Genomic DNA, 23982 nt, shown 5'->3' with positions numbered 1-23982 from the left:
GATGCACACCAAAAGGCTGACCACAGGAAGAACAACTCACTCGGCAACACCCTTCGTATACTGCACTACTACTGTTAGAGTCTGTGGCGGTGTGGGTTGGGGACATAACAGTGGTGTCAGGAGTGTGGATCATTAGAAAAGTGCTGCAGTGAGTCTAATCTTCGATTTGGAACAAGAGGGTGCAGACAAGGAGCCGAGCTGGGCAGGAGGAGGAGGTGTTCCTGGCTACAATCATGAAGTTACTACAAATTCATAATGAAAGGCAGAAAGAATTCAAAGAACAATTACAAGCACAAAGTGAACAACTACAAGCACAGAATGAAGGACAGAAAGAAGAAAATTACAAGCACAAAGTGAACAACTAGAAGCACAACATGACGAACAGAAAGAGCAGTATGAATGACTTCAGGGGGTATTGCTGGAGCAAAATAGGGAGTTTCAACTGAGGATGCAAGGACAGCTGGTCATTTTTATGAGGGAAATGAAGGAAGAACAACAACAGTTGAAGGAGAAAGTATACGTTGAGCTACAGCAGCAGAAGTATGAGGTAAGCAATCGTATGATGGAGTGCAGACAGCATGCAGACGACCAGTTGAAGATTAGAGAAGTAATAGTAATGGAGTGTAGACAACATGTAGATGACCAGGTGAAGCATGTAGCTGACCATGTGAAGATAATGACAAATGAGGCTGTAGAGAAATATTGCACTGCTGAGTCTCAGGTTAGTGTACAGTGAGCATATAAAAAGAATGGATGGTGTATGGTGAATCTTGACAGATCCCAAGGATCTAGAGGTAGCATCACAGGGTTGAATATCAGATCGTAGGAGTTTTTTTCCAGGACTTAATTATGATGCCCCAGTTTTTAGGCCCCAAACCAATGAAATGAAGAGTTATAATTGAGATCTAGTTATAAAGAAACTTCAGGAACTTGATGGTAGAGTATCTTGGGAAGCTTACCATGCGCAATTTGAGTGACTTGCAGATCAGAATGGTTGTGATGATAGGCAGAGGGCAGTGCAGCTGGCTAATAGCCTCAAAGGTGCCACAATGGAAATTCTGGGTATAATGTCACTAGAGGAAAGGAACAGTTACCAGTCCTTACTAGAAATACTGGAGAGCAGGTGCAGAACCATGTACCACACTGAGGTTTACAGGGCAAGATTCCGGACCCGTGCACGGGCTCGAGGCAAATCTCTACAGCAGCCTGCTCATGATCTGGAGAGTATGTCGCACAAGGTGTACTCTGGAGCAGCAACTAACCTGTTGGGTATTCTCCTGAGGGACCAGTTCATCGATGCTCTTGATAGTGCAGAGTTGCCAATGCAAGTGATGCAGGCACAACCCAGAAGCATGCAAGAAGCACTACCCAGGGCTCTGGAGTTTGAGTCCTAGACCAGGTCCAGTACATCCACTTTTCAGGCAGGTCGTAATCCAGGATTCAAGGCAAGAAAGGGGCAAGTAAGTGAAGTGGGGAAATTTGAAGGAAGTTGCTGGTACTGTGAAAAGTCAGGAGATAGGAAAGAGGAGTGCTACAAATGGAAGCAGCTGTAACTTAATAAGAATGTATAACCGTTGGTATTTTTACCTGCAACAAAAAAAAATGTGTAAATGAAAATGACTATAAATAATGAGATGATTTGGCCAAGATAAGAAGCTAAAGTTGAGAGTCTGACTTGGTGAGTAAGAGGGGGAATACAAGAATTAGCTGGAGGGATGGAATGGAGAGAAATATATGAGATCGTGTGTGTGAGTAGGAGGGATGGCAGCCAATGACAAGGATGCTCACTGGTTGTTATCTATCTATCTATCTATTGCCAGACGCCTCAATCCCGTTTGGGGTGGCCACAAACAAATCGCCTCCAAGTCGCCCTGTCCCCCGCCATTTCACTGCCCTACTCCCAACTCACACCCCCCTCTCTCATATACCTCTCCACCCCATCCCTCCATCTCATCCTCGGCCTCCCCCTTCCTCCTCCCCCCTCCACCTCACTCACATACACTCTCTTCGTCAGTCTTTCACCCTCCATCCTCTCCATATAGCCAAACCACCTCAGTGTGTTCCTCATAACGCTTCCTATCGCATCCGCATCCACACCACAACGCTCCTTTATATCCTCATTCGTCAGCCTGTCTCTCCATGTGACTCCACAGGCTCCTCTTAAATAACTCATTTCCACTGCTCTCACTCTTGACTTGTGTCCTTCCAACAACGTCCTAGCTTCACTTCCATACGTTAGAGTTGGTATCACAATACTGTCATGTAGTAACTTTTTCACTTCCATGCTCACTTCCCTGTTTCTTATCACTGCTTTCAAAGAACCAGCAACCTTTCTTCCCTGCTGTACCCTTTCAAGCACTTCACCCTCCAAACCTCCATCCTTACTCATCACACTACCCAAGTACTTAAACGTAATCACATTTTCCAATTCCTCACCATCCAACCTCGCTGTTCATTCACTGACTTCACCTCTCTCAATGACCATCACTTTACTCTTCCCTACATTCACCTTTAGATTCCGTTTCTTACACACTCTCCCAAACTCATCCACCAAGCCTTGCAGCTCCCCTTCGTCTTCACTCAACAACACAGTATCATCTGCAAACAACAGTACAGGGAGTTTCCAAACACTATCCTCTCTCACCAGGGCCACTCCAACATCCACTACCCTACCTTGTACCTCTTTTAATACCCCATCCATGTACAGATTGAACAACCATGGAGACATGACACATCCCTGTTTCAACCCAACTTTCAAAGAGAAAAATTCACTTAGTTCACCATCCACACGCACTGCAGCCTTTGCACCATCGTACATACTCTTCACAGCATTCAACAACTTCCCATCTACTCCATATATTCTTAACACTTTCCACAATCCTTGTCTATCCACCCTGTCATATGCTTTCTCCAAATCCATGAAAGCTGCATACAACTTCTTTCCCTTCTCTAGAAACTTTTCCACTAAGGATCTAAGAATGAATATCTGATCTACACAACCTCTTCCCTTCCTAAAGCCTCCCTGTTCTTCTCCAACTAATTTCTCTGTTCTTTCTCTAACTCTGTCAATAAGTATCCTATCATACACTTTTCCTATTATACTAAGAAGACAAATGCCCCTATGATTACCATACACTTCTTTTTCCCCATTTCCTTTGTACAAGGGAATAATTATACCTGACTTCCAATCCTCTGGGACTCTACCTTCCTCCCAGGCCAATCTGCACATCTTCCACATCCATTCTACTACTATCTCTCCCCCATGCTTCAGCATTTCACCACACACTCCATCAATTCCTGGGGCTTTCCCCGATTTAACTTTCTTCATTGCTTCCACAACTTCTATCCTACTGATTTCTTCCTGACTTCTCACCTCCCTCCTTCTCCCAGCCATTCCCCAGCCACTTATACTCGCATTACTTCCATCCTCTATGTTCAACAATTCCTTAAAGTGTTCTCTCCATCTGCTCACTTTTTCTCCCTTCTCCACTAGTAATCTACCATTTTTATCTTTCACTCCCTGCTAACTTCACTTCCACCCTGTCTTACTCTTTTCACCTCTTTCCAGAACATTTTCTTACAGTCCCTCCACTTTACACTCAAATTCCTTCCAAATTCCTCATCCACTCTCTTCTTACTCTCTCTTACTAATCTTTTCACCTCTCTCTTTCTTTCTACATATAACTCTCTCTTCCGCCTCTCAACTTCTTCCACGCCCCTATTTCTCATCCATTCATTGTATGCTTTCTTCTTTTGTGCCACTGCCTGTCTCACCCCTTCAGTCCACCACGCTGTTCCTTGCACCCCCCTCCGTCTTCTCTTCCTTCCACACACCACATCACATGCTGCACATATTTCTTCTGTAAATATCCTACAGACACCTTCCACGTCTCCCATCTGCTCCAATTCATATTTGCCCAATCGTTCCTCCACTTCTCTCTTATACTCTGCCTTTTTCTCATCCTCTTGTAACCTTTCCACTCTCCTTGCAACTACTCCTTCCTCTCGTCTTTCCCTTCTTCTATTCCTCCATCTTACTTGAATTTTAATTCTGGCCACCACCAAGTAGTGCAGTATCTCGTGGTTTCTGCACGTTTCCCACAACTAGTCACTTAATCGACTGTCAGATGGTTTCTGAATAAAATCTCTTGGAATTCCATTAAAATTCTATATGTAACCTCTGTTTCTTTTATTTCGTATATTTTGACATTTCTACCTATGCTTCACTATGATCAACAGCTTAAGCAACTTCCATATCGCTGGTAATTGTTTAAACATCTCCAAACCACTGATTACATTCACACATAATTTCGAAGAAATTACGTGTAAGCCATGTAAATCTTTTGTAACTGCTTTAATAGGGTAATAACTACAATCAAAATGAAAATAATGGTGGTTAATTTATCCTTCTCAACATGCTACTACTTTTGTTTACTGAGGATTTCTCCTTAAGTTATTTTTGGCCCACCGAATTAGGCTCATTGTGCTCGGTTCAAAGGAGAAAGAGACCTTATAATGGCAAGTAAGACTAAACTGGTAAAAATTATGAGACTGAATTGTGAAATCAGCACGGGATTAGTTGGCAAAATTCCTGAGTCCACTGACGTACGAAATAACCAATCATCTCTTTAGTTGTTCTCTCTGCAGGGCTTCTGCTGCGAATGAGTCGTACGTCTGGCAGCCGACGGCGCATGCGCAATGAACGCAAGCAGTTAGGATTTTCAGGTAGTCAAATTTTCACACTACACCGGCAGTAACGTGCGATGCAGGCGGACTCATAAGTCATAACGGCGATAAACTTTGAGGGTGTGGCTTTGAAGAAGAAAAGGGTGGAAGGAGTAGATCATAGCGGAAATCGGGAGGATGGGGGGGGGAGCCCTCTCCCTCCCATACAACAATGACACGGTTAATGGGTTCGCCCAAAGAGTTGTACAGACGACGTGCCCGCTTGACACCTGGCATATTGCATAGGACTGCAACAGAACAGTCACTTGCCAGGCAGATCTCATCCAATATTGAGTTAGACCTCACACTGCCAATTCTATGAACAATGGTTAGTCTTAGAGAAAACGAGCATCGGAACAACAGCAACAGCGTTATAAGTAAAATTTATTCACCTATAATAGTTTTGTTTACTTAAATTTTTTTTAAGTGTTTGTATGTACACTTGACTATGTAATATTGTGCAGTCCTTATTGTTCTGCTATATTTGGTCAATGATATAAAGAAAATTTCATTTAGGGATCGTGTTTCTCCGTATTTTGTACTGTTTCCAACAGGGATGGCCCGAGGAGTACGTGACTGGGGGGGAAGGTAAGGACAATGTTGACCAACTTGATCCGTTTGGCGTTACGGTTTGACCAACTAAATAGATATAAAGAAACCAAATTTATGACCCCCTCCCCCTCTTTGCCACCATTCAATAGGTGAAGGGGGTCCAGGCCCAGTCACCTTGATTAATTACCGTATGGTAATTGATTTTGCCTTAGATTATTCCCTGGACAGGAAGGAAACTAGAGTATTTTGTATTTTGTCCTCTCTCTCTCTCTCTCTCTCTCTCTCTCTCTGTATATATATATATATATATATATATATATATATATATATATATATATATATATATATATATATATATATATATATATATAAAGACAAACGTATGTAAAAAGATATTTTGTCCTCTTGGAGACTCTCCTTTTATGTAAGAAAAAAAGTCTCTACTCTCCACTTTTGACCAACTCAGAATTTTTTTGACCAACTCGGAGCACACACTTGGGAGGGGGGGACCCCTCACCCCATCCCTGGTTTCCACTTTGCATTCATACCTCACTCTTGTTTGGTCTTCATTGACAAAGTTTCTCAGAGTGTTCGGATTTATACTGAATGAAAAAGAGATCTAAACAATGTTTATGACCACGCCATACATCATCCCCAACATGCAGCATTTGGTCCAGAGCCTTATATATATATATATATATATATATATATATATATATATATATATATATATATATATATATATATATATATATATATATATATTTAAGGAAAGGAACCAAAGGCTAGAAGCCTGGCCGCAAGATTGTTCTCTCCAAGAAGAAATAAAGACAGGACAAGTCTACCCGTCATCTGTGAGCCAGGTAGACTGTAATAATACTGTTAGATGATAATTTGACTATTATGTATCCATCCTGGATGAGTCCCAGAGGTGACTGAGTGACATGTGAACTCAAGTTGCGACTCTAAATAATTTTTATTGATAATTTTTCCTTCTACAATCAATAATTTCTAAGAATTGGGTTTTCGCCACAGACACAAACAAATATTCAGTACACTGCGAACAAAAACAAGAGGCAGTGTCATGGCACAGCAAAACCATCCCCGGCAGTTATTTTAGTGTCCCCGCCAGTCATTTATTCAGGGCTGATGTATAAACACAACAGGATATCAAGTCAAAGATGCCACATATCAAATCTGGAGTAAATCGGCTAAAATTGGACATGTGGAGAGAATGGAGAATGAAAGACTGACTAAGAGGGTGTATGTAGGTGAGGTGGAGGGAGGGAGAGGGAGGGGTAGACCGAGGATGAGGTGGAGGGATGGAGTTGAGAGGTATATGAGGGAGGGGGGGTGAGTTGGGGGGAGGGGAGTCAAATGGTGGGTGACAGAGTGACTTGGAGGCGTTTTGTCTGCGGCCACCCTTTGCGGGATTAGGGCGTCGGGCTATAGATAGATAGATGCCCGTTTGAAATTTTAGGCCCGACCACCCCTACTGCGAACCCGGGGGGGGGGGTTACCCCCCTGATGTAATGAGGCATATGTTATAGGATGCAGATTGTAAAGATTTTAGTCAAAATCGCACCTGTAGTTTTCGCGTAAAGTTGTTAACGGACAGATAGACAGACAGACAAACCAAGTGAAAACAGTACCCGACCACCGACTTCGTCTATCTAGCTCAATAACAGAGAGCCAGATTCAAGATCCGTCCACTTCGAGATTCCTGGACGCACTGTGTTTGAAAAACAAGTGGTCATGGAAATACAGACAGAAAGGCAGTTCCAGAGTCGACGTGTTGCATACGTGAAGGGCTGAGAGTAACTGTTAATTCTTGTATTAGAGTTGGAAAAAAAAAAAGTGAGCGTATGCTGCTAGACGGGTGCTATACTCGCCTGCCACAGTGGTGGAGGGATGCAAGCAGACAGTCCAGAGCATCAATGACCACTGAAGTAGCAACAGAAAAGAGATTAAGATGCAACAATGCTGCGAAGAGACAGAGACTGAAGGGAGCCAGTAAGAGGAGAACAGTTCATGACACAAAAAGCTTTTGACTCCACTTTGTTGAGAAGGGCTGTGAGTATATGGGGAGCCTCCTCATGTATGAGAGTTGTACTATACCCAGCGGTGAATAAAAACCGTGTATAAAGGCAACAATTGTGCAGGAGTAACGAAAGCACAGGACTGGCTTAGCATAGTTAATGTTTTGGAAGCAGGTTTTACAAGAAATATATTATGATCTTTCCAAGATGAATGCCGTGAGAATGAAACCCCAAGGACTCCAGTGTACACAGATGATCCAGGATTAAGTTGGATAGCGTTAAAAACTATAGAATGCTCGTTGAAAGATGTAAAAACTGAGTTTTTGATGCATTAAAACCAGCAAAACTACTTTTACCCCAGTCATAGATATGACCCAAGTCAGACAGGTGTGCCATAGCCTCATCCCTTGTTTGTTGAAGTAACTGCTGAGATGGATGCTGGGAAAAGCAAATGAAAAAGCGAAGGGTGAAGCCATATCAGTATATGCGTGGATAGGGTTAGATGTACAGCCTAGAAGGTCATTCATGAAGAGAAAGAAGAGAGTTGGTGATAGGGCAGAGCCCTGAGGAACACTACTATTGACAGAGCAGTGGTTCTTAACCTGGGGGTTATAACTCCAAGGGAGTAATTTTGTCTTTCCAAGGGGGTAATGTCGGAAAGGCGAAATAAGTAGTAGCAGGGGTAGGCAGCACTCCCCCCATGGAAGTACTACCGTCAAGGTAATGGGAGATTCAAGGAATAACCTGGATTCCATTTTCTCTCCTAGGTCTTTTTTTTATGCAAGAAAGAAGTAACCAAAGGCCAGGGGCCCACAAACCATTTCTTCCAAGAAAAAAACAAAAACAATACAAAAGAGAGCCAAATTTAAGATCCGTTCATTTCGAGATGCCTGGACACACTGCGTTTGAAAGGCTGGAGATCAGAGGAAGTGGGAAATACAGACAGAGGGAGATAGTTCCAGAGTTGACCTGTTGCATAAATGAAGGACTGGGAGTAACGGTTAACTCTTGCATTAGAGAGTTGGACAGAAAAAAGATGAGAGATTGTTGCTGGACGGGTGCTACACGCCCGACGTAGACGTAGAGGGATGCAAGCAGACAATTAAGAGGAGCAGCAACCATTGAAGCAGCGATAGAAAAGAGATAAAGAGGCAACAGTGCGTCGAAGTGACAGAGGTTTAGGTAAGAGAAGGAGAGTTGATGAAACGAAAAGCCTTTGACTCTACCCTATTAAGAAGAGCTGTATGTGGGGAGCCTCCCCACACATGAGAGTTATACTCTACACAGGTACGGATAAAACCCATGTATAAAGTCAACAACCGTGCAGGGGTAAAGAAGGAACGGAGTCGGCTTAGCACGCCTAATCTCTTAGAAGCAGATTTTACAAGAGATGCAATATGATCCTTCTAAGATAAGTCCCGAGTGAATGAAACCCCAAACATGTTCAAGGATGATGCAGGATTGAGCTGGATATTATTAAACATTAATGGGTACTCCTATGGAAGACTGTGTCGGGTAGATAGGTGTAAAAACTGAGTTTTTGATGGATTAAAAACAAGATTATTTTTACCCCAGTCAGAGATACGAGCCAAGCCAGACATTAGGTTTGCCATGGCCTCATCCCTTGTTTGTTGAAGTAACTGCTGAGATCGACATTGCTGGAACCGAATGGAAAGGTGAAGGGTGGAATCATCAGCGTACGAGTGGATAGGGTTAAATGTACAGCTTAGAAGGTCATTAATGAATAAAAGGAAGAGAGTAGGTGATAGGACAGAGCCCTGAGGAACATCACTGTTGATAGATATAGGAAAACCATGGCTGTCTACAACAGCACCTATAGAACGACCAGAAAGGAGGCTATACATGAAGGCACAGACAGAAGGGTACAAACTGCAAGAGGGCATTTTGGAAATTAAAAATTTATGCCAGACTCGATCGAAAGCCTTTGAGACGGCAAGTGCGATGACAAAGCTTTCGCCAAAGTCCCAAAAGGATGATGATCAGGAGTCTGAATGGTAGGTGAGAAGATCGCCAGTGGAGCGTCCCTGACGGAACCCATACTGACGATCAGAAAGAAAGTTGTGACAGGAAAGATACTTTAAAATGTCTCTGTTAAGAACTGACTTGAAAACTTTGACACACAGGATGTTAAAGCAATTGGACGATAGTTAGAGAGCTAGGAATGGTCACCCTTCTTTCGGACTGGCTGAATGAGGACAAACTTCCAACAAGAAGGAAAGGTACAAGTTGACAGACAAAGGCGAAAGAGTTTACCTAGGCAGGGTGTAAGCACAGAAGCACAGTTCTTGAGGACTACAGGAGGGACTCCATCAGGCCCATATGCCTTGTTAGTATTAAGGTCAGTGATAGCAGAAAATACATCAGCTGAAGAAATTTTAATGTCAGCCATGAGGAAGTCAGAGGGGGGGAAATGATGGGGGAACAGCACCGGAATCGTCTAAGGTGGAATTGGAGGAGAAAGTCTGAGTGAAGAAATCTGCTTTATCAGTAGAAGAAATAGCTACAGAGCCATCAGAATACAAGAGAAGAGGGAAGGATGATGAGGTAAAGTTGTTCGAAAGGTTTTTGGCAAGGTCCCAGAAGGAGTGGGAAGAATTCGAGTTGGAGAGTTGAGAGCATTTAGTACGGATGAAATTATTTTTAGTAGAGCGAAGAACAGACTTAGCACAATTCCAGGCAGAAACATAAGCAAGATGTGATTCAGGGGTGGGTTGGTTCTGTTACCTTTTATAGGCCCTCTCATTGTTGCGGACAGCATTAGAACAAGCGTGATTAAACCAAGGCTTTCTTGCATTAGTCAAAGCATATGAGAAGGGAATGTATGCTTCCATGCCCGAGAGAATAACGTCCATAATGCACAGTGCACACTCAGATGGATCCTGGCCATGGAAGCAATAATCATTCTGGGAAACACATCTTTCTGCCTCACACATCAGAGGGCATCAGGCTGCCCTCCTTACACAACACTCACATCCATAGTGTATCACATTGCCTTAAACCAGCTTTCCTTTCTCCATAAAACACCGATCTTGTCATTACATATCATACACATTCCACAACACATCCCTGCTCCCCCCCCCCCATAAAAAGAACCATGGCCACTGCTGTACTGGGAAATAGTGCGGTGGTATCTCGGATGACCACCGCTGGCAGGGCTGGGTCGTCTGCACAGGGCCCGCCCGGTTGTCAACAGGCGACTGTGCCACCTTCAGTGTTGTGGTGCCCCAAAATTGCCCATCTGTGCAATAAAATTTTCTTTTTCAATATTAGGGGACTTCACTGCAACATCAACTCTGTTCACAATTTCCTCCAGTTTGAATCCCCAGATCTGCTGTTTTTGATAGAGACTCAAGTAAGCTCCACTTCTGATTTAGCTAGATTTAATTTTCCTGGTTATATCTTGACTCAAAATTTCAGACTCAAAGGTTTCGTATGTTGCCTTGCTAAATCAGAAGTTGTCCGAGAGGAGATTACTAAATTTAATTGTCCTTATTTCGACTATTCTATAAACAAATCAAATTCTTTTGGTAAAATTAAGTATTTCTGCTGTGTTTATCGTTCCCCTAATGCCCCTCCAGAGCCGAGTTTATTTGACTCTCTGTCTTCAAAGCCAAGTGTCCTCAGCATTAATACTGCATCATAAATTACTATCCTGTGTGATTTTAATGTTCATAATGTTGAATGACTCACTTATTCAGCCAGAACTGATGACTCGGGTCTTGAATATGAGCTAATTGCAGACTCATTTAATCTCACCCAGTTACTCAATCAACCTACCCGTGTACCAAACAACCCCGATCAAAATCCCCACCTATTGGACTTGTTTCTAACAACCAATTCAGATAACTCTGATGCTGAAGTGAAGTCCCCCCTTGGATCCTCGGATCGTTGTCTGATACAAACCACCAGTTCAACACTTACCACACCCTCCTGCTCTGAACCTGTCGTGGTGACTAAATGGTACTACGACAGGGCAGACTGGGAGGGTCTCCAAAATATTTTCATGGATGTTCCTTGGACCTCCTTTTTCTCTCAAGATGCAAACTCCACACTGGGCCACATACAGGATTTCATAAAGTCGGCATGGAAACATTCATTCCCCATCATAGTTACAGAAAAAGATGTAATTCACCGAAATAATTTGACTACACTTGTGCTACAGTAACAGAACCTAAGACAATAGCCTACAACCCTGATACAAGAACCAAAACTAATAAAGCCTTTAACTATTATAGAATTATCAGAAACCATGCCAAAACTATTATCAATCTTTCTAAATCAAACTTCTTTCGTAGACAAGCTAACAAACTAGTAAACAACCCAAATGATAACAAAATATTCTGGTCTACCTTTACTTCATTCAAATTTAACTTCACTGCCACCTCTTCCATTCCACCATTACAGTCCCCCAATGGAAATCTAGTAAGTGACCCACATGGAAAAGCCAACCTTCTTGTTGATATTTTTTTTCAACAAACTCAACCCTAAATGCAGAAAATCACAGTATTCCTGTACTTGATTTTGATTACCATTAAATGCCCCCTTTCAAGATTCACACAAGATGCGTACAAGAATCTCTCAGCAGACAAAGCTACTGGTCCAGATGAAATTCCTTCAATAGTACTTAAAAACTGCTCCCCAGTCTTGGCTTCTTTATTGGCAAAATTTTTTCGCATATGCATCTGTACCTCAAGTTTTCCAGCCTTTTGGAAAGAAGCAATTATCCATCCTTTTCCTAAAAAGGCGGCCACTTCTGATCCATCAAACTATAGACTAATCGCTATAACTTCCGTTCTTGATAAAGTTTTTGAGACACTAATATACAAACACATAGTCAAGCACCGAGAAATCAATAAAACAATCAATGATCGTCAGTATGGATTTAGACAAGAACGTTGAACTGTAGACACTCTTTACCTTCATACCCATCAGTTTAACGAAACAATAGACCAACATGGTGAAACACACACAATAGCACTCGATATTTCAAAAGCATTTGACAGAGTATGACACCGGGCCATATTGTCTAAGATGTCACACTATGGCCTTGTATCACTGGTTCCTCTAATTTCTTCTTACCTTCATAATAGAAACATACGGGTCATGGTAGTTGGAATTTATTCTCAGTTTCATTCCATAAATGCTGTCATACCTCAGGGATCAGTTTTGACACCAACCCTCTTTCTCATTCATATAAATGACCTCCTATCTGTCACTCACAGCCCAGTACACTCTTGTGCTGATGACTCGACCCTTCATAGTTCTTTCACATTTAGTACCTCCTATACACATTATGATATTATAAATTCCTAAATAAACACAACAATTTCTTTGAACCAGGACCTTGCCCAAATTAATCAATGGGGACAAAAAAATCTGGTCTCATTTAATGCTCAGAAAACTATATAAATTAAATTCTGCAACAGAAAGAATCCCCCAGACTCCCACATAATTTTAAATGATGTCAATTTTCCCACATAGACTACAGCTGATATCCTAGGTGTCACACTAAACATCAACCTAAGCTGGACAGCTTAAGTTAAATCCCTTGCTAAAAATGCCTCCAAAAAACTGGAACTTCTGTACAGAGTTCATGAATTCTTCACTGATGGGCAGTTGGCCGCAATATACGAAAGCCACGTGCATTCTCAGATCGAATACTGTTCGTCACTGTGGAGTGGATGTGGAGCGGTTACATTGAGGCAGTTGGACAAAATTCAAAATAAAGCCATTAGGTTAATCAATAATCCTGCCATTAGGCAGGACCTTCCTCCATTATTAGCATAGAGATGTTGCTTCTTTAGCATTATTTTACCGATATTTTTACCGTAAGTGACAAACTTGCTTCAATTGTGCCTCTCCTTCATATTTTCTTCCGAAATACCCAGGCAGCTGGGAGTGCCCATGAACTCACACTCTCTTCCCTACAATGCAAAACCTCTGCTTATCAAAATTCATTTATCCCCAATGTTATCGCAATAGGCACCTACGACACTGACATATTAATAGAAGTGCAAAAAGAGGGGCACCCTAGGGGATAGATGCCGGTTCAGGTTACAGATGGGTGTTGGAGGGAGTCTGAGAGACTGTACCCTAGGAGGGCAAGTGAGAGTCAAGATTTTGGAGTGACAAGACATACTGTACCTACACTATCAGGCCAACATTGGATCGCCCAGGGGGCTGTGAGCAGTGGATTACCCGGAGGGGCTTGGCCATAGGGAGATTGCTTTGGATTACTCTGGACATGTCACACATAAGCTAAGATGTCTCTGTAACAAGCGTACTATATTGTAGGTATTAAGGCTTAGGCATGATCAGTGGTGGCCAGTGCAAATAGATAGAAATTACACGAAGAGAAGAGTGGAATCAGATATAAATTCATGTAAGGATTAAGCAGTGATGCTCTTGATTAGTGTTGCCACAACTCAGTGTATATTGCAATGAATCAAATGGCATAACACAGGTGTGATAGAACACAGAAATTCCTTTTATCCCACAGGTTTTGACAAATAAACAAGTAGAATCCATGTGGAAGGTTCAGTATCCTGAAATTCATGCATGGCGATTACAGTCAAAACGTATGGTCGGGAAACAATGAGTCGCCAGGCACGTGAGGTTACTCATCCTGAAGGCTGCACAGTGAGTCCACCCGTCCCAGGTCCCAGGCCGCTTCACACTTTACCGCCCATACAACACTGAGTTATGGCGGGCTGGCTTTATCACCTGCCTGACACTGAGTTATGGGTTAACTGTTTTTAGTTAAGTCCATGTGGTGTGGATATGGCAATGAAGAGGAGAACCTGAAGGCTTGATCGAGTGGATAGCGGTGTAAAGTGCAGTGAAACCAGTTTGTGGAAACCTGAGTCATCGGTGAAATAGGTTCACTGTACAGTTATAACAGTTTTGGAATTGGAAAATTGGAATTAAACAAGTATATATTTATTCAGTGAGATGCGATGACCAGTATAGATAATCGTGACTGTGTATATTCATAGAAGACTAAGTAGAGTAGAGTAAAGGTGGCTGTTTGTATACCACCGTCTTCTATGTGTGCTGTGCGAGGATGAATGAGAGTAGTGTCGTGCCAAGGAGTTTTTCCTCCTCAGAAATGCTGAGCGAATAACAGCGAGGAGGTTTTTTACCCTCAGTGGCACAACATCTAGTCACTCATTATCCCTCGTAGATACACGCTCACAACTACGCTAAGAATGGTGCCTGAGCGAGTAACACTAACTCGGGGATGAAGGCCTGCTGTAATATGAATGGAAATGGACTGTAGCAATTAAATATAAGTGATCTAGATGTAATCTTGACAGTAACCATGCACTAGTTAGCGCAGAGCCAAAGTTCTCATCAACATAGGCGGAATTAACAGTAGTATAAGGTGGCTGTGTGACAGATAAGTGTGACAGGCCAGGAGAGTAAGAATTTACGAGCTAATACGCAATAAGCGTACGTACGCATTGGGCATATGAGTTTGTGAATTGATACGTATTGAGTGTACGTACGCATTGGGTGTATGGGCTTATGAGTTAATACATTGGATGCACAGGTCGTGTACGTGTTTACGAGGTAATACACCTCGGTTGTAAATACACTGGGTGTCGGTACACAATCGGTACGAGTGTACGAGTTAGTGCACATTGGGTGCATGAGTTGATTCACATTGAGTGTATGAGTTAGTGCACATTGGGTGCACAAGATGATTCACATTGAGTGTACGAGTTAGTGCACATTGGGTGCACAAGTTGATACACATTGAGTGTACGAGCTGATACACATTGAGCGTTTGAGTTGATACACATTGAGCATTCGAGTTGATACACATTGGGTTTCTAGTTGATACACATTGAGTGTACGAGTTGATACACATTGAGTGTTTGAGTTGATACGCATTGAGCATTCAAGTTGATACACATTGAGTGTTTGAGTTGATACACATTGGGTGTGTGAGTTGATACACATTGAGTGTACGAGTTAATACACATTGGGTGCGCGAGTTAATACACATTGAGTGTATGAGTTGATACACATTGAGTGTTCAAGTTGATACACATTGAGTGTTCGAGTTGATACACACTGAATGTTTGAGTTGATACACATTGGGTGTACGAGCTGATACGCATTGAATGTACGAGTTAATACACACTGGATGTACGAGTGGATGCATATTAGGTGCACGTGACAGTATACGCGGCATGTGAAATTAAACGCATACTGATCACTATAGTCGGAATCCCGGCCGTTTGCGGGTGAGGTGTGGCCCGCACCTGTGTACAATGGTGCCACGTTTCCCCAACTTGCGATGTGAAACGGAAGCTATTTATGTACAAGGCATCACAAATTCGATAAATTCAGATGAATAAAACTTACACTTGTGTATTTTGATGGATGAATCAACAGTAATCTTATTATGCATAAAATATTTATACAGTAACACAGAAACATGGCATACATATTGTACAGTGTTGCTAAAAGATATTGTAGTCACTTTTAATGGTTTTTAGCGTAGTTTTAGGGTGGGTAATAATATCACAGTTATGGATATAAGATAATGAGCCTGAAAAAAGAAGAAATATGCCAATATCCAAAGTAAAAGAAATAATTCATGTAATTCTTGTGAGTGGCAATACTTACACACCCAGGAGAGAGAAAGAGAGAGAGAGAGAGAGAGGTCTGTCACTGCCTTCTTTGTATTCATTTGTTCCTTTGTACATACTGCACACACTGATATACATTGTTCCTATTGATGCACATATATCTATACACGTAATTTCTCTCTCTCTCTCTCTCTCTCTCTCTCTCTCTCTCTCTCTCTCTTCTAATACTGACCACGTGGTAGGTGAATCCAGCCCCCCCTTCCCCTTCCCTCCCTTCTTAATCCCTCCTGGGTGTCTCAGGTCAAATCCCCCTTCACACTTCCCCTCCCCCCTGGACCACCACCCCAACAAACCCACATCCACACTCCCACCCACACCTACACCCACAACCCACTACGTCGGGGTGTATGAATCAGTAACGTAACAAACCTCTCAGCAGACAGTAACTTTGACACTCCATCTACTACTAAATATAACAAAACCAAATTAACAAATGAAAGCACAATTATAAATAACTTATAAAAGAATCAAAAGTACTCAGGGTGGCTCATTTCCCGCCAGGAGAGAGAGAGAGAGAGAGAGATAACGGTATAGAAAACGTGGCAAAACTGTACACAGGTGCGGGCCACACCTCACCCGCAAACGGCCGGGATTCCGACTATAGACACTACGAGAGAAGCACTGAACATTGGCCCTATACTTTGACTGCTGGGCCATACACCTGAACCGCTTAAGATAAGTAGGAGAAGGACTTGTCAGGAGGTAGAATCATGGATGATCTGGGATGGGTGGGTCAGGACACCGACGCTAGCCATTTGGATTTGACACCATCAGATTTGATAGATGCCTCAGTCTCGGACAGTGCTGGGGCATGCCAGGAGTTGGTAATGCTAGAAAGGGGAGACGAGTCATCTGACAGTGGGCGGGAGTTGCACCTAGCCCTGGAAGGGCCTCCCATAACTGAAGCTGCCACCGTTGCCAAGGTGGTCATGGTGGAGGTGATGCAAGAATTTAGAACACTCGAGGCAAAACTGATGCAGAACATGAAGAGAGAATCTACTTCGCAAGATGAGAAGACAAACGCCAGCTCTGACCACATGCACAGCACTACAAATGCTCCCACCACAGCCACCCTGTCACTCAGTGCAGTAATGGTTGGACGTCCACAACCGCATCAGGATCCCGAGAGGGAGGGAACCAAGGACTCTGATATGATGGAACTCATAGCGACAACCCCATGCCACAAGCAATGCTGCCAAAATTCCATGAAAGGAGTAGAGCTGAATTCTGGCAATTTATGCACTCATTTTGGCGTTACGTGAAAAACGAGAATGTGCCAGAAGCCTCCAAGTATCAGATGCTTATGGATGCTTGTGTCGGTGAGGAGCTACAATGGGTGCTGGTGGGATGTGACTACCTGGATCCTCTAGAGGCCTATAAGAAGGCACTACAACTTCTACAAGAGAGGTTTGGGGATGATTATGCGTATGCTGATCACGTAATCAAATCTCTCATGGAAACTCCCTCAGTGAGACCCATTGACAATGAGGGAATACGTCGGTTGGCTTACCATTATGGGCTGCAATTAATCACTTGGAGCAGATGGGCTTAATATCTGAACTGGACAACAGACATATGTTTCGCCAGTTGTTAACCCGTACCCTCCCGTTTTGGGGGGGCCCCTCCATTACCTGAAAAATCCAATTAATTTTCGATTTTTTTTTTGCTAAAACATTTCCTTTTGGTGAGTAAATAATGAAAATCACCAAGAAAGTTGCTCCGATCACCCCCAAGTGCTCCTAAAGTGCGTCCCCCTTCACGTCAGCCAGGTGTTCTGTGGCCGGGCTGCTGTGGCTGTTCCGTTTTCTACAGTCGGAAGGAGGAGGGTAACTAATCAAAGCCAACCTAAATACATATATTTACAGTTATTTGTTACAAAAGTACATGTACAGCAACAATATTGTGGTTATATATGTATATAAAAATATGAGTGAAAATAACTTAGGTTCAAAATGGTACCACCTGTAAAACGCCGATTTCTGGCACACTTGACTAGCTGATACTGTTGTTTCCACTAACATACACTTTGAAAAATTTGATTTGAGGTATGTACACTTATCACAGCCCTATAATAAATAGTGCGGGATTGCTGTGTGGTGGGAGGTAAGCACTAGAGATGCTCCACCTCACCTCTGCTCCACCTCACATCCCACCTACCTCGTGCCACACACCTCCCACTCTCCCGCCAGCACTATATTTGTCTCTCACTCACTGAGTTTTCACACACATGATCAGTATTGTTCTTTTGTTCACATTGCAAAATATACAAATATTACCTGTTTATGTTGTACTAATTGAATATTGTCACAGACACACTGTTCCTTACACATTCCCCTTCCCTCTCTTCCCTCTTCCTCCAATAAACTCTCTATCTCTCTCTCTCTCATATTATATATATATATATATATATATATATATATATATATATATATATATACCATCACTAGCTGTCTGGTGGCAGCTAGGGGAAGGTCTCACCCGTCTGCCTGTCACGAATCACCCACAAAATTTGAAAAATGTGCACACAATGTGCCTTGCAATTGCAAATCGTACAGCGTACGACGACGGGTCTATGGCGGCTCCTATGGACCGTCGTACAACGTACAATGACGGGAGGGTATGGGTTAATTAAGTTCCCTCAGAGACTGAGGGAACGCTGTATCTTTGAAGTAAGAAAATATCAGAAAACAACTGGAAATAGGACTGGACTGGTCAAGTGGCTAGTGCAATTCCTCAAGGAAAACGCAATTGCTCTGGACGACATGCAAGTGTTGCAGGGAGAAAGGTCACACCCGAGTAACAGTGCAGTAGGCCTGACTACAGCAGGGGAAACAAACCCCCAAAGGGAAGGGAACAGTCAGGGCCAGTTCAGGTGCACCCTATGTGCCGGGACACATGGCCTAGTGAGATGCAGTCGATTCCAGAGTATGACAGTCAGCGATAGAGTTCACACTTTACGGAAACTTAATTGGTTCTTCCGGTGCCTGCAAGTAGGACATCACGCTCCCGAGTGTCAGTCACTCCTTCGCTGTGGCTATAGGGGGTGCGGGGGAGAACATGCAACTTTGTTACATCGATCGCTGAACATGGGATCGTTCAACCTGACTGGAGGAGAGGGACTTAGTAAATTCATTACTCAGTTTAATCCTGGTTGGAAGAAAGAACTTGATGGTCGGATCAAGGCCGATCCAGGTGTCGAGGGAAGGACCACAGCAAATGTCGAAGCAGGAGACCGAACAGCAGCCACGAACTCAAGGGTACAAGCTACGGGCCAATGCAGCCATCTGCACACTGTGAGGGCACATACCGGTTGCAAAGAATCTGGATGCAGCGAGGACATCTGACATTTGCAGGGAAAAACTGCGTTACCAATAGTTGAAGTCAAGGTGTGGGGGGCAGAGATTCCCCAAAAGAGAATGGTGAAAACATCAGCTCTTTTGGAAACAGGCAGTGATAGGTCATTCTGTACCCAGGCGCTGACTAGATCACTTGACCTGGAAGGGAAACCTCTCAACTGTACATGGGAACCCTTGTGCATGAATCATTGTACCAGTCATCAGTAGTAGACCTCGGCATCTCAGGGACAAGCACAAAGAAAGGGAGGGCTATTAACCTGTCTAAGGTCCTAACAGTGGAGAAGTTCCCATCTATGTTAGACAGAATAGTAGTGACTACTCATGAGCTGGCTCAGTGGATACATCTGATAGTTTTAACAACAGGGTCTCAAGGAGGTATGGTCGAGCTGTTGATTGGACAGGACACTCCTGAGGCTTTGATCCCCTTTGGAGGTCAGGACAGGGAGGGATGGAATGCCTTTCGCTGTCAGGACAAGGCTAGGCTGGACAGTTCATGACCGATTGACAGTAGTAACCAGGAATGGACAAGCCAGACAGGGTGCCTACTTAGCTTGTCAGAAATTTCTGATACTTGCCTGGAAAGACAGGTGTGATCATTCTGGGAGATAGATGAGGGCGCTGCTTGCCTGTCACCCAACACTTACTCAGCAGAGGACAGACGCTTCCTTCAGCTGTGGTCTGGGTCTGGAAAGTTCGAGAATGGCAACAACGAGTTCCCAATACCATTCTGCAGTAAGAATCCGGGATTCCCTGACAACCAGGCCATGGCCATTCGTCGTTTGGAAGGCCTACGCAAGAGGTTTCTGAAGGACAAGCACCTACATCAGAAGTACACACATGAGATGGGTGAACTCCTCGCTCGGGGGTATGCCGAGGTGACCCTGGAGGAGCCACACCACACCAAATTGGCCGTTGTATGGTACCTCCTGTACCGCCCAGTACTCAACCCAAATAAGCCCATTGTCTTTGACTGCGCAGCCAAATACGAAGGCTTCTCACTCAACACTCAGGTAATGCAGGGCCCCGACTTCAATAACAGTTTAATGGGAGTACTGTTTAGATTTCGTCAGTGACGTACTGCAGTGATGGCAGATGTGGAATCAGTGTTCCAACAGATCAAGGTTGCACCAGAGCATCGAGATGCCCTTCATTTTCCATGGTGGCCTGTGGGGCACTTGACATCATGGCCAGTTGCTAATTGGATGACAGTGCACCTGTTTGGAGGAATATGGAGCCCGTCTTGTGCAACACATGCTCTCTGTCGGACATTCCAGGACCATAGAGATGACTTTCCCAGCTCGGTAGCTCAGGCTGAAAGAAACTTTTACGGTGACGACTTACTTCTTTCCATGGATTCAGAGAGGGAGGCATCGGAAATGTCCCAACACCTCCAACAGATGTTTGCCTGCAGGGGCTTCAGACTAACGAAGTGGGCTAGCAATGCCAAGGAGGTCATCGGATCTGTCCCGCTGGAAGAGAGACATAGTGGCCTGCGAACACTCAACTTTCATCAAGATCAGTTGCCTGTGGAGCGGGCTCTAGGAGTGCTTTGGAACCTAGAGTCAGATCTCTTAGCAGTTAAGGTACAGGTGCCAAAGCAACCTACTACCAAGAGGGGGATTTTGAGTTTCGTCAGTTCAGCGTATGATCCCTTGAGCTTGGTGGCCCCATTCATTATTCGAGCAAAGCTGATATTTCAGGACGAATGCAAACGGAGAGTGAGCTGGGATGAACCACTGTTACTGCACAACAGAGTCGCGTGGACAACTTGGCTGGAGGAGCTGGGTCATCTGGAGGGGTTCCAGATGCCCAGATGTTACAACAACGGGTCTGTTGGACAGGCCACCACCTCCGTGCAGTTACACACCTTTTGTGATGCATCACAGGTGGCTTATGGCACAGTGTCTTACTTGTGACTAGTGGGGACCACGGGTAATGTGAAATGTTCCTTTGTATATGGAAAGGCAAGACTGACGCCACTTAAGCAACAGACAATACCTAAGCTGGAACTTTCTGCAGCAGTCCTTGTGATAAAGACAATTGCGATGATCAAGAATGAGCTCACCATCGTCAGTGATGAATCTTTCTCCTGGACAGACAGCATGCTCATGTTAAAGTATATCCCCCAATGAAAGCCGACGTTTCCACACTTTCGTGGCAGACAGAATAGCGGTGGTCCAGGAATTGTCTAGGGTCAACCAGTGGAGACACATCAGCACATCACTGAATCCGGCGGACGAGGTTAGCAGAGGGCTACGTGCACAGGATCTGCATATGGGTTGTAGGTGGATCCAAGGCCCTGAGTTTTTATATGCTGACGAAGACCGGTGGCTAGAGGGAAGAGAGTTATCTTCACAGCTAGGTGATGACTTGGAGGTGAGGCGGAACTATGGTCTGTCTGCCCTCACAGTAAAAATGGACATCTCTGATGCACCACTCGTGAAGCTGTGGTCTTCCTATTCATCGTGGTACACTCGCGCCTACTAATTTCTCCCCCCCCTGGAAGCCGGAGTCAAGGCCAGTCAGTTCTAGGCGCTCGCTCGAACAAGCCACCCCCTCTGCCCTCCCCCCCTTACCCCAGTATAGAGGTTTGAAACGTTTCGAACAGCCATGCCTGGTGTTGTGACGCGGTGTCAATAGATTTTGTTACAGACACTCAGAACCAGTAGAGGTATGTGTATAAAGGGCTTTAGTGTGCAATAGTATCTTTTTCCTACAGCATGCTTGTATCGATGTGGGAAAGGAACGTAGGTGGAGGAACTGTATACTGACATCCTGATAAATAATCATAGTAAACGATGTGTGTTGAGAATGATGTATTATGTCTTTTCGCATCCATTCTCTTTCCCGTATTCACAACCCCGGGACCCTTCTCTCTCTCCTACACGCCCTCTCACCCTCATCCCCCACTCCCACCCTTCCTCACACCTCTCTTACCCTCTCGTCCTCCTCTCATGCCCTTTCTTAACCAACATAATTTTAGGTAATAATGACATGAGCCATCTCACATTGATTTATATTATACATGCCAACTGTTTTGTCGTATTGTAATCAGTTATGTGACAGATGCACTGCAACTTGGACTTTGACATACAGTTGTTTATTGGTCATACAGGTTCTGTGTGGTTATTGACGTCCATTCATTCGTGTTAATGTGGTAATTTAGGTCTTATCTTACCGATATAATAACTTAAAGTGGCTGTCCAGTCATTTCTGCGTTAAGTAAATGAATCAGGATTGGCTCAACTAACCACAAACACATCGTAAAATATTCTGGCCTGTTGCCACAACACTGACGCCATGTCATTACGTATACGAATTAATAAGAGTTGGAATCAACAGAATAACAACAGTGGGTAAACATACTAGTCAAAAGTGTTAATGCATGTTATGTAAAATAACAAACGTGTAGTTAGTTATACACTGAACTCACGTTTTATTGCCCATTAGGTTCTGTGTGTGTAAGATGTTATGTTTGTAGAAGAGATAGCTTTGTGTCAACATGACATTCTACGTAAGAAATGAGCCCATCAATATGAACAACATTACCTAGAGATTTTATATCAGTTGATATGTGGCTCTGGTCTACCTATGGTGTGTGAGTATGACGAGTAAGGCAGGTATCACACGCGCTATCCTTTACTAACACTAGCAATGACGCACGTGGCCAACAAGGCCAATGATAACGTCAACCAGCTGTGTAGCGATAACCATATCTGGGATTAGTTTGTCCGGTGTAGTGATTTATGATAGCACATTAATTGAGTGAACAGCCTTGGCCACTGATAATACCTTTCCCACATTCGCACTCTCTCAGGTGACAATCACATGGTTTCTTTTTGTCTTTTTTCCGGACAAACATCTGAGACAATAAAGTGCAAATATATCAATCCTTTAGAGACAGTCAACAGAATAACGACATTTCCAATATACCACTGTGGTTCATAATGATGACTGTGTTGTTAGGGCCACACAAAGACATCCACTGCCTATTTATAATATTCTACCACTATAATTGTTATCAAAAAGTTATAATCAGCATTGGCTACTGTAATTTGTGTCTCTAACTGTTGATATATAAGTAGTACCTCACAGATTCGAATACGCAGCTCGAATGATTCACCGAGGTGATGTCTTGCATACACTCAACCATCAGAGTCATGCCGTTACCAAGCCACTTGTTGTGAAGGTAAGCCTGACTCGCTCGTCTTATAGATTCCTTTTATGCACATACTGTTCATAATGAATATCCGTAGCCTTTCTATGTTTGAGACTCTGAAATGTTGATTAGTTAGTTGGGGAAGTAAATAATTCCGTGGCATAAATACTCATAGTAATTATGCATGTTTGTTTTGGTGTTCCTGCGTACTGTAAACGTTTGCGCAGTGGCGTTCATCACCACAGAGGTCGCCTGTGGCTGCAGCCCCACGAAGGTTGTCCGTGGAAACCACTTTATCAGCTTGAACCCACACTACACAGTTGGTTAACATCCTTTTCCACGTTTCTGTAGTTATGTGATACTGTTGATGTTACTTATGTAGTTTGAAATATCCCTATCACCGTATGGATGGTGTTATCAGAGAATGGAAGATGAGAACCAAGCAGAGGAAGCTTAGGTTAATCCAATTG

The 23982-nt window shown here is 43.5% G+C and overlaps 1 protein-coding gene and 1 pseudogene across 1 annotated transcript; both read left to right on the top strand.

Moving 5' to 3' along the window:
* Positions 1-16707: 16707 nt before the first annotated feature.
* LOC145399861 (uncharacterized) lies at positions 16708-20426 on the top strand (annotated as a pseudogene).
* Positions 20427-20438: 12 nt separating this feature from the next.
* LOC145399860 (uncharacterized) lies at positions 20439-21269 on the top strand. Its single transcript, XM_080272441.1, has one exon. It carries the CDS (start codon positions 20439-20441, stop codon positions 21267-21269), a length of 831 nt encoding a protein of 276 aa, XP_080128567.1.
* The last annotated feature ends 2713 nt before the right edge of the window (positions 21270-23982 follow it).

This window comes from Coenobita brevimanus, chromosome 50, assembly GCF_032717465.1.
Source record: "Coenobita brevimanus isolate Jiangsu-jjx chromosome 50, ASM3271746v2, whole genome shotgun sequence".
Lineage (NCBI taxonomy): Eukaryota > Metazoa > Arthropoda > Malacostraca > Decapoda > Coenobitidae > Coenobita > Coenobita brevimanus.
Note: the sequence above shows the minus strand (reverse complement) of the source record. Positions and strands in the feature narration are given on the sequence as shown.